Raw genomic sequence first — 12923 nt, forward strand, 5'->3', positions numbered from 1 at the left:
ATGAGCTAATGCTTATGCAACTGGATACCCAATATCATTGGCCTTCTTAGTGGTTTATCTTAAACTGACCTAATCACAAACGTTTAAACACATGAACTACTGGTACGCAAAAATTTTGAGTCAATAGATAATGACTGAGGGGACAGGACGAACTAAGCTCCATGGAAATGAGATGTGCCAATACTTACTAATGCTTACCAAATATCACTGATTTAGCATAAGTGGTTCTTTAATACTGACTTAATCACAAGCTTTAATAAATCATTGCCACCACTGCCAACGCCGCAAACAACACACTCAAGTCTTGTTTTTGACTATGTCAAAGCAAGACAAAAATATAATATTGATCATATTATGTACCATAAAATTGGACTAAATAAGAAGACATTCTGTTAAGGTATTGAAAAAATAGTGACAACTTTTCTTTAAAATTCAATCAGCATATTGAAAATGCAAAGTATAAGCAAACAAGAAATAGGTGTCTGACAGTTCCAAAACACATTACACCCCATCACTGCCAAGTAGATGACCAAATGTTGTCATTCTGTTCTTATAGTACCTGAGAAAAATGTCACAGAAATATTTGTTGGATTTTCAGATGAACGGACGGAAAAGGTGAATGCAATATATATAGCCTTAATTATATACTTGCAATGAGTAAAGACCGAACCTGGATAGCTTCGGGGTAAGGGGAAATGCCTAAGGTATCAGTGTCATTATGATACAATAGTCGAAAAAATGGGCAAAAGTACAATAATTAAAATCAGAAAATGTCAAATGGAAAGAGGTTAATTGGGGTCAACTACAAAGAATGAAAAACAAACTCATCAAGCACGAAAGCCTCAGACATTGTCTCCAAACAGTTATCACAAGATCTCAGTTTGCAACAATACCCTCCAAGTTCTGAAACTCATCCCATAAACTGTTGACACATCTATGTCGGGCCTATATGTTATTTCCTTAATATAATGCAAACTTTGAAATACATAAAGAATGTGTCCACATGACAGATGCCCCCGCTTGAAAATATGTAAGAGTCAATGTACTAATTCAAACAAATTGATGTTTTGTTTTCTTTGAAACTTATTGACATTTGTTTTTGAATGTTGTCATTATAGATTGCCCAGGGATTTCAGCGCTCTCAACACTAATAGGGTGAAAGTGACTCCACCCAATATCGAACTTGTTCTGGGTTTGTTGGTAATAAGTCATTGGGAGAAGACCATAGGTTTGATCAACTTGCGTCTCATCCCTTTTGCATATTTAAGCAAATAAATTATGTTTAAACAAAATAACTGGGACTATTATACTAGTCTCAGAAAATAAGCATTGTAAAAATTTCATATCATTTGGTTGAGGCAAAGTAAAGTTAGTGTGGAAAAGGCAAAATTAACCATTTTTGTCCATTAATAAAGTGACTTTACTCAAGAGATGAAAGTGAAGCCACCTAAATCAAAGCTCGATCAGTGTTTGGTGCAATTATCATTGTGTACAAGTTTCATAACAGTTGGTCGAACCAAACTCCAATTTCGGGACGTAGACAGACATTGGGAAACTTTATAGCCCTCTTTGCCCCGTGGAAGGGGCATACAAAAGGCAATTTAACTATTAATATATACTTCTCAATAACTTTCAGTCATTAGACCGTGGCTGACAGCCAAATAATCTCCATTTAAATGAAAGGTGCCAATGCTTATATAACTGCATACCACATACCATTGACTTACTATTTGTGGTTCCCCTCATCACAAACTTCTGCCGCCCGAAATAGTATCCCTGGGTAAAGCTTCCTAAACGAATTCAGCAACTTTATCACAGTTAGACAAAGATTGTTGAATCAAAATGACATTATGGTATGTGCAACTACACATTGAAGACCAAGACTCTACCAAGTATGAAAGCTTTTAGCCAGAGTTTCAGAAAAGAAGCTTTCACACACGTCATGTTACAATAGGCCAATATTTGTCAAATCAGAATTTAATTTAGAGTATGTTGAACTGCAAATAATGGCAATCATTCCTTTAAAATAAACAAGCTCGAAATCAAATGATCTCAAAGGAATAGTGTGAACAAATCATGTATTTGAATCATGACCGAGTTAGATTGCGAGACAAAATCTCATCCAACAGAAGCAACTAAAACTACAGAGTAAATGCAGACAACTGATTATATTGACATTAATATTTTGCACACAGAAGACGTTGATCCAGTCAATGGCATTGTCTCACTGCAATAATGTTCATACTTTTGTAATTTAGTGGTTTGTTCCCCTTTTGTGTCTATTCACAATGTTTTTCTTCCTTTGTGACTGACTTTTTTTTTTACACTTCTTACCTATCTACCTCTCAGTATCAGGTAGACACTCTTTCAGAGTCAAACCAAAGATTTTAAAACTGGTTGCTTTTCCACCAAGCAGGTAGCATTAGAAGATAGCAAAGATGGGTCTTTTTGCTAGTCAGAAACTGTGTCTGAGTAGGGTAATAGGTCTTCTAGACCTTTACCGTGTAAGCTAGTACATCAAAGCATGCCAGTCTAGTAAAAAAAGGATTTCATCATAATGTTCTCCTGAATATGCATGTAATATTTGACACTGTAGGTTAGGCAGAATCAAAACAATCATTAAATCTGAATTAAGTCTTTTTAAATATTTAAACAAAAAAGTCCATGATATAGAAATAAACAGACCAAGATTGTGAGATCTAATCAAATGCAACACAGTTAAAGTTATTGATATAGCAAAGGATCAGATAAGATCCATTGTTTCATTTTGTTAGATACCAAAAAGAAAATGTAAGATAAAAGCAAAGAAATATTGATATCATTACTTGTTTTAGCAGACTGAAAATGATACAAACTTTTAGAATTTTTATTAAGATTATTCTCCTTAATTTATCAAAAAAAGCCTTTATCAAAATGTAGTGTGGTCAAAACAGGTATCCGTTTAGTTCAAATTTGTTCTTTGTAAGCAAACTTTAAATTGTTGTTTGCAACTTCAACGTCATTGCAAAACAAGTCCACAAAATAGACTTCTATTAGTCAGCCTTAGATTTAGACTCAATTCTGAAGTCAGATTTTACCAACAGTTGAGAAACAGACATCGATCTCAGTCTAACATTTATCATTCTCTTTTTTCACATTTACTGTTTTACAGTTATTTGGATTTATACAATAAAAAAAGTCCAACAATAGATGTTCACAGGAGTCAGGAGAGACCTTTTTCTATTGATATAGAATTTCCAAACTTCCAAAGCTTGCAACAATAGCATGTTGACATTAATCTTTTATTTGTGATATATACTTGTTACCACAGAATAAAATCTGAATCATTACATGAAGTTATGTAATGAAATTATAAAACAAAGTCTATTTTAAAATGAGTTTTTATTTTCTCATTAATGTCACATTATTCTGTAGGTTAATGATGGTCTCATGGTGAGATCTGTAGTGATTTAAAGTGCAACAAAACATAGGCTCCACCAAACAATTATTTAATGCTTAGGTCATCATGCTGAAATTGTTACCAATGAAATCATACATCCAGACTTAAAAGAAACAAAAGAAGAGACTTGAAAGACATCAACGAAAAAGTTATTGATTTTCTACTTGGTAATTACAGAAAGCATCTGAAAGGTGTTGCTGCAATTATAAAAACAAAAGTAACAACTCCAGTATGACAATAAAAAAAAAAACAATTTTGCACATTCATTCTGTTCACCAAGACAACTGTCTACTGAGGTTGCATATCATGATTTGAAAAAATAATAGTTCCACTATTTAACATTTTCTAAAATAAAAATAAATATGAACTGATAAATAATGTTCTTTCAGTTTTTAAATTAATATACCAAGTTGTTATAAAATAAATAAATATTCATGAATAAAGAAGACATATATATAAATTTTCCATTAGGAAAGATCAAATCTTTTTAAATGTTGTTTATTTCTACTTTATTGTTTCAAGTTTTTAGGTGAACAAAACAGATGTCAAAATTCAACTTATAAAGCAAAAAAATGACTGGCATAATTTGTATCACATCATCTTTGTTGCCAACTGTGGCCTACCGTACTTTAAACATGCTTAACATTTATACACACTGGTATACCTCACTGTTCATTGATAGCAATTTTACCCCAAGCCAGTTTTGGACCAAAAAAATTAAAATTAAATTAAATTGTTTTTCTTTTTAAAGTAAAATAACAATTCTAATGTTTTAAACAAAAATTTGGATAATACAGATTTGATCGCGTATATACAGAACGCTAGAAAAATAATTAATAAAAAATTGCTTTCGATAAAACTTACTTGTATCTAATAAATATTCTTTTATCCATACTATATCTTTTCAGAACTTTTTAATTTTGTAACTAGTCAATCCCCCATTAAATATCAGTGCTGAATTTCATGATGTCCTTTTCTATAATGTGCTTGATAAACAGAAGAAACCATTGAAACAATGAAATTGAAATAAATGTCTCACCAACAGCAGAGACTTGGCATTGTTTATTCATATAAGCACTTTCCCCTTTGAACAAGATCAAACAATTCAAAATATTTTACAGCACAGTAGGCTCAGTGGACAATTTCATATTAAAACACAAACTTCTGTAATTCATTAAAGAAAATTCAACTAAAAAGTTAATAAATATATTTAAGCACTTCATTGATATCTAAATTTGACAGACAGATTGTTTCGCAAATAAAAATTTTAACACACATTTTTGACTTTTTTTTTCAACAAAAGGAAAAGAATCGTTTTAACACTGATATCTAATAGGGAAATAAATACACAACAAATTCTAAAAATAATAATCAGTACACATAAAAGAATGACATCAAAGGAAGAATTTTAATGTTATGTAATATGATATTTAATTAATCATTGCCTATTGGAAACAAACAAAATTAAGGATACTTAGGCTTTGTATTGTAGTACATTATCTCTTTTAAACATTAGTCTGATATCTTCTTTAAAAGGTATTATCAACAAGTTTTTAAAAAATAGGAAAAAATAACTTCCAAAGACAAGGTTATTTAGTAAAGAATCTAACATAGTAGTAAAGACATGTAAATCTCAAACAGTCACATCTTCTAGGAGTAACTGAAATTTTACTTGGAAGATTTCCTGTCTGGCATTTAAAATAAAATGTGATTGATTCTTTTTCTTACCTAGTGACTTTTTAACTAGTTTTTAAAAGTTACTGTAGGACTGTTCAAGAAAAAAATCCACAAGGGAGTCTTTGAAGTCACTATTCAAGATGCCCTACTGTACAAAGAATGTTCAATACTTAATGCTAAAATATGGTCTACAGCTAACCATTGTTGATAATAAAATATGTAAGTGTTTCAAAAGCCCACAGAAATATTTTTCTGGAACAGCCCTAATTAAATTACAAATAATGATAATTTTAGTATACATGATGTAAAATTGAAAAGCTAAGTTTTCCCCCCTAATTATTTTCCAGAATTAAACATAATGTGCAATAATTAGAGGAAGGTCAAGTAGCTCATCTTTCATTATTGTATGACAGGAAAAAAATCATTCTCTCTTTAAACTGAAAACTGCAGAATTGATTGACCAAAAAGTAACCTTGCCTATTATAAACAAAGTATGATTTTTTAGAGTTTATCTCTTTAACAAAATATTTTTAATTATTTATCTAGTGAATTTCGAATGTGACTAAATTGTCATATCAAAATCCTGAACAAAAGTCATATTGAACTGTTCAGCCAAAACAAATCTATTATAGGACTTAGAGAAAGAGAAAAATGCTAATACTATCAACAATTTTGTCAATTGGAGAAAAAAGTTTGCAAGTCATTGTATAATGTATTCTCCTCCTTCTCTCTCCCCAAAAATAATGAACTTAGTTAAAAACATTTTGCCACCTGTGCTGATAAAATAGTACAAAAGATTTAAAACTTTTTCACAAAAACTAAACTATAAATATTTATTAATGAGGATTAAAAAAGAACTGCTTGTTCAGATAAATAATAAATTATGCTTAACATTGTGGCTTGCACAAGAGCCACACTGGTGTAGCTGATTCATTCATTGCATATAATATTCACTATTTGATTTTCCCACCATGAGGTGATTATTCAAGTTTTGTTTTTCCCATCTAACAGACAACACAAAACCCTGACTTTTAAAAAATGTCCTACATTCATACTCTCATCCCATTCATAACCATCTTTTGTAAATAAATCTTTAAACATGTACACAATCTTTTTTTAAATATAACTATCTGAGAAATATACAATATTTATACAATTGGAAACACAAATGTGGATATTTACAATAGTAAAGAGAGGATACACAGAGACAGTACAAAAAGTTAATATGTCCACTTATTATGAAAGACTGTAATCAATCAACAATGCCTTATACAGCCCAAGTTATTCCGGTTATGGACTCACTATATGCTATTGGTAGCCAAAATATAACAAAAGACAAACTCTTAGTGTTCGTAAATAAACTTTTTTGTGCTTTCTTGCCTGAGTAACCATTAACAAACAGGCAGAAAGAAGTTTTAATGTAAAAACCATTGCAAAATATCTCCAAGTGAAACAGTTAATTCCTTCAACAGCCAAAATGTATCACAAACCAAACACATCATTATTTCTGTATGTAAAGACAACATACTTTTCATTTCGATTCTTCACTCAGATTTAAATAAGGACTCTTACAAAAATCCTTGATTGTATCATAGTATTCCTGCTTAATTTCCATATCATGATTCTTCAAACAGAAAACAAATATAATAATACTAAAATACTTTGCATCTTGTGGAACTATTAAACAAACTCCTCTTATCTCACCATTTAAAATAATATAATGTGTCATATCTATCAAAGCCTAATGTGTTTCTATATTTTGAAAATAGTTGATTTCCTTCTGATGAATACGCTCCTGAGAATTCAACATAAATCTAGTTTATTATCTACAAGTAAAGAAATCTTTTGTAATACTTATATATTGGTGAAGATGAGCTCTAAATTGAATTTTTCTATAAAGCACCAAACACAGCATGTGATCAGCTCTATAAAAATAAAATTCTGAAATGTACACAGCACCTTATACTGGAACACCACTTTCGAAAAAATTATGTAACGAAAATCCACAAGATTCAAATGTGCTTACACAATCTATTTTGAGAAAAGAAGCTGTGAATTCAGATATTTTTGCTGTTATCCTACTCTTAACAAAGAATTACGGAAAAACATTTAACAGCCCATTAGTTTTTCAAATTTTGTAGAACTATAATGACCAATTTCGATATACAATGAAAACATTAAGTATATTTAAAGTAGACTGTATTCCTTTATTCTCATTAACTCTTGTTCAATGTTTGTCTCAAAGAAGGATTGAAACCAATGTCTTTAAAAGTGTTTTCAAGTGCCTTCCTTCAATACAGAGCCATCTTAAGCAAGACCACAAAAAAATAGACTGATATATGTGAAACCTTGAACTTATCTTTAAGTGTTTACAACATGAAAATCACAGACTTCATAAAATCCCTACTTCCCTTTAGTTTTGAGTATTATGTTGATCTTTCCATAGTAAAGTCATTCACTAATTACTTTGATCTTTTTTTTGCCTGAACTGAGATGCATAACAATTGACTCACATTGTGATAAATTGTCCTGGAACTAAATAATGATAGTGGAAGCAAGATTACTATAAAACTTTTACATCACTGATCATACACATAATCATTCACCGCATCAAAGAAAGATGTTCTAAACAAAAACTTCTTCATAGTACATTATCTATATATAAAGTACATTTGTACACTTGATTACCCTTGAGAAACTAAGTCTCTAGAGGGCAATACATTTCTATTTTACAATTTGTACATGTATAAAAAATGTGATACAATAGTTTAATGTTAAATGATATATGTTTTGAACCCTTAGATCACAGTTAAATATAGCACAGTATTTCATATTGCTGCTCAAAAGAATTGCTTATTGACCGACATCAATAGGGTACTGTTCAAGGTAGCAATCTTACAATGATTAAAACGTTCTTTCCAGCCCCCAAAAGAAAAAATTTAAAAACCTATTAATTTAATCCTATGAAATTCTAAATATGTTGAAACCTTCATCAAAATGTAGGTGGATTTCACATTCCACATTGCCCCCCCCCCCCCCACCCATTTTATATCTTAGAGAAATAAACATCCAGTATAAAAGTAATTATATTGCAATCATGATAGTCATATGACAAAAATGTAACCAAGTATAATTTATTCATATTCTGGCTACCTTCAAAACATTTAAAATATCCTAATTAATGAAAGACAAAACACCATAAAATATTCATAAGTTTCTGAATGATAAGGTTTCTGTTTGAGCAGCAATATTACCAACATCACTTGTCAGTGATTATAAATTTCGTCATAACCAGGATTGCATTCTGGCAACTTGTATACTCTAAAATCATACACTCTCATCAAAGTTTCAATTCATTGGCTATTTTGGAAGCAATGTTCTTGAATCCTATTGAAGTTCCTGAAATTCTTTTAAAGCGTACACCATTAAGTGAAAGTCTTGGTAATTTGCACACTTCCATTTCCCATTGCACTAAACTGTCTGTATTAGGGTCCCCATGGACACATAAAAGTAAATATTTTTCTCTTTGTTCATAATCACAGTTGTTGGCATCTAAAACTTTTCTTATTTCTTTCATCATATCATTTGGGTCCATAGAACTAGTGGTCTTCATACTCCAAGTGAACCTCAAGGACCTCGGCTTCAGTATGTCAGATTCTCGATTCTCATTGACAGACCTGCGGAACAATTTGCTGAAAATTAGATATAATGGGGAAATCTTAGTAATGCTGACCCTCTGTGAAAATGAGAACAAGTTATTTCAAAACTATTTCCAAAAGGTATGCCAAACTGCTCTCTCAAGCTTTTCCTTTTTGAAGCATATTTTTGAGGAAGTTACAAGGTGTGCATCATGCGAAATACATTCTTGTGGGCTACACTAATATGTACTTTACTAACAGTGCAGAAACAATATCAAATAAATTGAATATAAGTTTATATGCATACCGAACTTGATAGTTGGAGAAATAGCATGCTTTCTGAAAAGGCAAATTGGGGGTTGTGGGAAGGGAGAGTTTTCCCCCATTAAATCCATTTCACTAGTAACAGTCTTCCCTCCTCATGAAAGGGAGACAGGAGTCTTTATTAAACAAATTATTCTTCATCTGAGTTCACCTTTTTTTTTAGTGCAAGCAGGATAACTTTATAAAGATGGGGAGGTGATATATTTACTAGAAAGGTATCAGTTTGGCATACTTATGTCATAAATTAATAATGCCATTCACATGCTACTAATCATGCATTAAGCATTTGGATAACATTACATGCTCTCTAATTTGTTTCTGGAAACTTGCTTTTGTCAATTGCATACCATATATAATTTTGATTTAGACCAACATGCATTGAAATGAATATAAATGTTGACAATTCAAGTTATATATATTGAGGATACATGTAGCATGCAGTGCAAAGTATAATGATGTAATAAGAAAGACAGCAAAACACAGAAAAACAATAAAGTAAAAGAAACTAAGGAAAATCAAAAGAAGGTGTCAGTTAAAAAATCAGAAAAAAGTAGTAAGACTAAGAATTCAAAATTGATTGAACTGTTTCCCAGAGGTATAAGTGTTCAAGCAGTGGCACTGATATTCATTCTTTTTCATATCCCCCCCCCCTTCCCATCTTGAAATTTTTGTTATTTCTAAATGCTATAAGAAATTACTATGCTAAAATCTATCTCAATATTTTGTTCTAACAGTAAGGAAATGGTGATAAACTACAGGACAACATAAACATATGAGGATAGATATATCCCAGTACCATACAGTGTGCATGGAAAAATATGCTTCAGAAATATCAGCCGAGAAGTTTGCTTATTGAGAAGATTGACAATTTTTGTGGTTAGAGGCGAGGGCAGCCAGCACAATGGAGAATAACAATGTAAAGTTAGTATGTGATTTATCATTACATGTGAAATAAATTCATTGCAAATGCTTGATTAATATACATGTACTTCAACTGGATACATTTGCACTGCTTTGTTGTAAATTATAAGAAAAGTAAATATCTAGAAATTTTTAAACCTTACAAGTGCATATGGTCCAGTTTTCCCTTACATTATTAGCACTACGTGTATTAACACTGATGTCAAGTGAAAACTATTAATGCTTTAAAATCACAAAGAGAATCAGATGCAGTATGTTCCTGGAAAGTTAGTGCTATGGAAAACCTTCTGGCTTTATATTTCTTGGCAAATGTGTAGGAAAGCTAAAAAGGTAAACATGAATGACACGAAAATTATAATTTGCATAAAACTGCATATTAAATTTTCAGTCTTTCACAATTGCTATTTGCAAGAATGGCCATAAATCAGCAGATAGCAAGCTACATGTATCACAAAATGTCGGCGAAAGGCTGTTGTAATTTTTCCTGATTACCTCATATCCACCAAGTTCTAACTTCATTTGGACATGTCCATCATGAAATTTAGGTTTTTCAAACAATAGTAACTGTTCCAATCACCAATAATGATAAAAGCTCTTTTATATGCATATGAACTCACAAAGATGCAAGATTTAACATTTCAATATTAAAAACTGAAAATTACATGATAACATTTAATGCACCATTTACATATTTACATGTGGTTACAAAAAAAGCTTATTTATATTCACATAATAGCTCTGGATTACTTTACAAGTATATGCTATCAGCCACCATTAAACCAAGAAAAAGAATTATATTAGATTATGGGTATGGTCTTTTTTTTCTCTTCCAATTCATGAGCATGAATGTGACGGACCACTTTTTCATAGGCAGAAACATTTTCAGCTAGTTACCATGTGAAATTTTACCTGTAAATAATTTAATCACAGTCTATAAAACTTAGTAGTCAGCGACACATTGCAACGTGTTGCTTGTGATTGTGTTTTATTCATTGCTATATTTAGATCAATTGAAAGGATAAAGAAATATCCAAATGAAGTTATAACAGTGTTGTTGTGACAAATAATTAATATGATTACAAACATGATGACTTACTTAAAATCATTTGAGTTAGTCCTTTTTTCCATAGCACTACAATCCAGGATGGTAAGAGAAATAAAATGCATATTAATAATCATAGAGAATGATGAATACCTGAAAGCCAAGTTATTATTAGTAAATATGTTGCTAATGACATATAATAGTTACTTATGCTTAAGCATTGCACACAATCAATTTGTATATAGTTGAATTGAGGGTATCCAATATCATGCAATAAACAAGAATGAATATCATAAAGTCAGTGTGATGTAAATTTTCAAAGGTAGAATGTTATGTATTTTGTAATGATGTTTCTGTGTCCTTTTTTGACTGTATCACATGATACCATTGAAAGTGAGTAATCTTCTTTTCAACTCACAGCCCAATAAACTGCAAATTATTCATATGTTTTCAAAGCTAATAGTCAAACTGCCTAAAAATTAACCAATGCTTTCTCAAATTATTTATGAAATAAATGTGGATAGTAGTGTCCACATGTGGACACAGATGATGCCCCTGCTTGCATAGCAAATAGTTATAAAGGGACATAACTGAAGAACGGTAAAAGTGACGCTACCCAAATTTGAACTTGATCTGAGTTTTGTGGTAATAAGCATTGTGTGTAAGTCTAATAACATTTGGTTGAGGCTAACTTAAGAAGAGAACAGAAACTAAAAATTCAGCAATTTTTCTATTTGTAAACATGCATAACTCTAGAACGGTTGTGTATAAGTTTTATAACATTTGGTTGAGACAAACTAAAGTGAGAGAAGGGAAACGAAAAATACAGCAATTTTTATGTTTATAAAGGGACATAACTCAAGAATGGTAAAAGTATTCTCACCAAATTTCGTACTTAATCTGTATTATGTAGTAATAAGCATTGTGTATAAGTTTCATAACATTTGGTTGAGGCAAACTAAAGTTAGAAAACGGAAACAAAATTTTTTTTCTTAATCTTAGTTTTGTGGTAATGAATATTGTGTATAGGTTTCATAATGTTTGGTTGGGGCAAACTTAAGTTACAGAATGGAAACTAAAAATTTTGCAATCTTTCGATTTATAAAGGGGCATAACTCAATAATGGTTAAAGTGACACTACCCAAATTCAACTTGATCTGTGTTTTATCAGTGGAAGTCAAAATTAAACATTGCATTGTATAAAGCATTGATTGTAGTTGATTCAACTATAATCATGGACAAAGGAAGATAACTCCAATTTTAATAAAATGCTCCGCAGGGCGCAGCTTGATACGACCGCAGAGGTCGAACCCTGAACAGTTGGGGCAAGTATGGACACAACATTCAAGCTTGATACAGCTCTGAATTTGGATTGTGATTAAATATTTGACACAGCATAGGTTACTGACACAGAATGAATGTGGTCTAAGAACTTAAAATTTTTTATTAAATTGGACATTCACCTATTATGGTCCAATATCCAAAATCTAAATACATGGTTAGATTCAACATATCAAAGAACCCCAAGAATTCAATTTTTGATGAAATCAAAAAAAGTTTAATTTAGGACCGTTTTGACCTCAATGTGGACAAAGTTGATAACGGGGCCCAAAAATCAAAAATCTAAATACATGGTTAGATTCAGCATATCAAAGAACCCCATATATTCAATTTTTGTTGAAATCAAACAAAGTTTAATTTTGGACCCCGATTTGGACCAACTTGAAAACTAAGCCCATAATCAAAAATCTAAATACATGTTTAGATTCAGCATATCAAAGAACCCTAAGAATTCAATTTTTGTTAAAATCAAACTAAGTTTAATTTTGAACCCTTTGGACCTTAATGTAGACCAATTTGAAAACGGAACCAAAAATTAAGA

At 31.0% G+C, this 12923-nt stretch overlaps 1 protein-coding gene across 7 annotated transcripts in view; it reads right to left on the bottom strand.

Annotated features, from left to right (window-relative positions):
- Window positions 1-3366: 3366 nt before the first annotated feature.
- The window catches only part of LOC127698389 (MAP/microtubule affinity-regulating kinase 3-like), a 53515-nt gene continuing 43958 nt past the window's right edge, over window positions 3367-12923 (bottom strand). For 4 of the 7 annotated variants that reach the window (XM_052201836.1, XM_052201839.1, XM_052201834.1 and 1 more), the window contains 2 exons: window positions 11096-11131; window positions 3367-8808 (listed from right to left, as the gene is read on the bottom strand). In XM_052201836.1, the coding sequence (XP_052057796.1) occupies window positions 8457-8808; window positions 11096-11131 (388 nt within the window). In that variant the 3' untranslated portion in view covers window positions 3367-8456. The remainder of the gene's footprint in view (window positions 8809-11095; window positions 11132-12923) is intronic. The other 3 variants (XM_052201837.1, XM_052201840.1, XM_052201838.1) reach the window with 3 other exon arrangements.

Source organism: Mytilus californianus, unplaced genomic scaffold, assembly GCF_021869535.1.
Source record: "Mytilus californianus isolate M0D057914Y unplaced genomic scaffold, xbMytCali1.0.p SCAF_4, whole genome shotgun sequence".
Taxonomy (NCBI): Eukaryota; Metazoa; Mollusca; class Bivalvia; order Mytilida; family Mytilidae; genus Mytilus; species Mytilus californianus.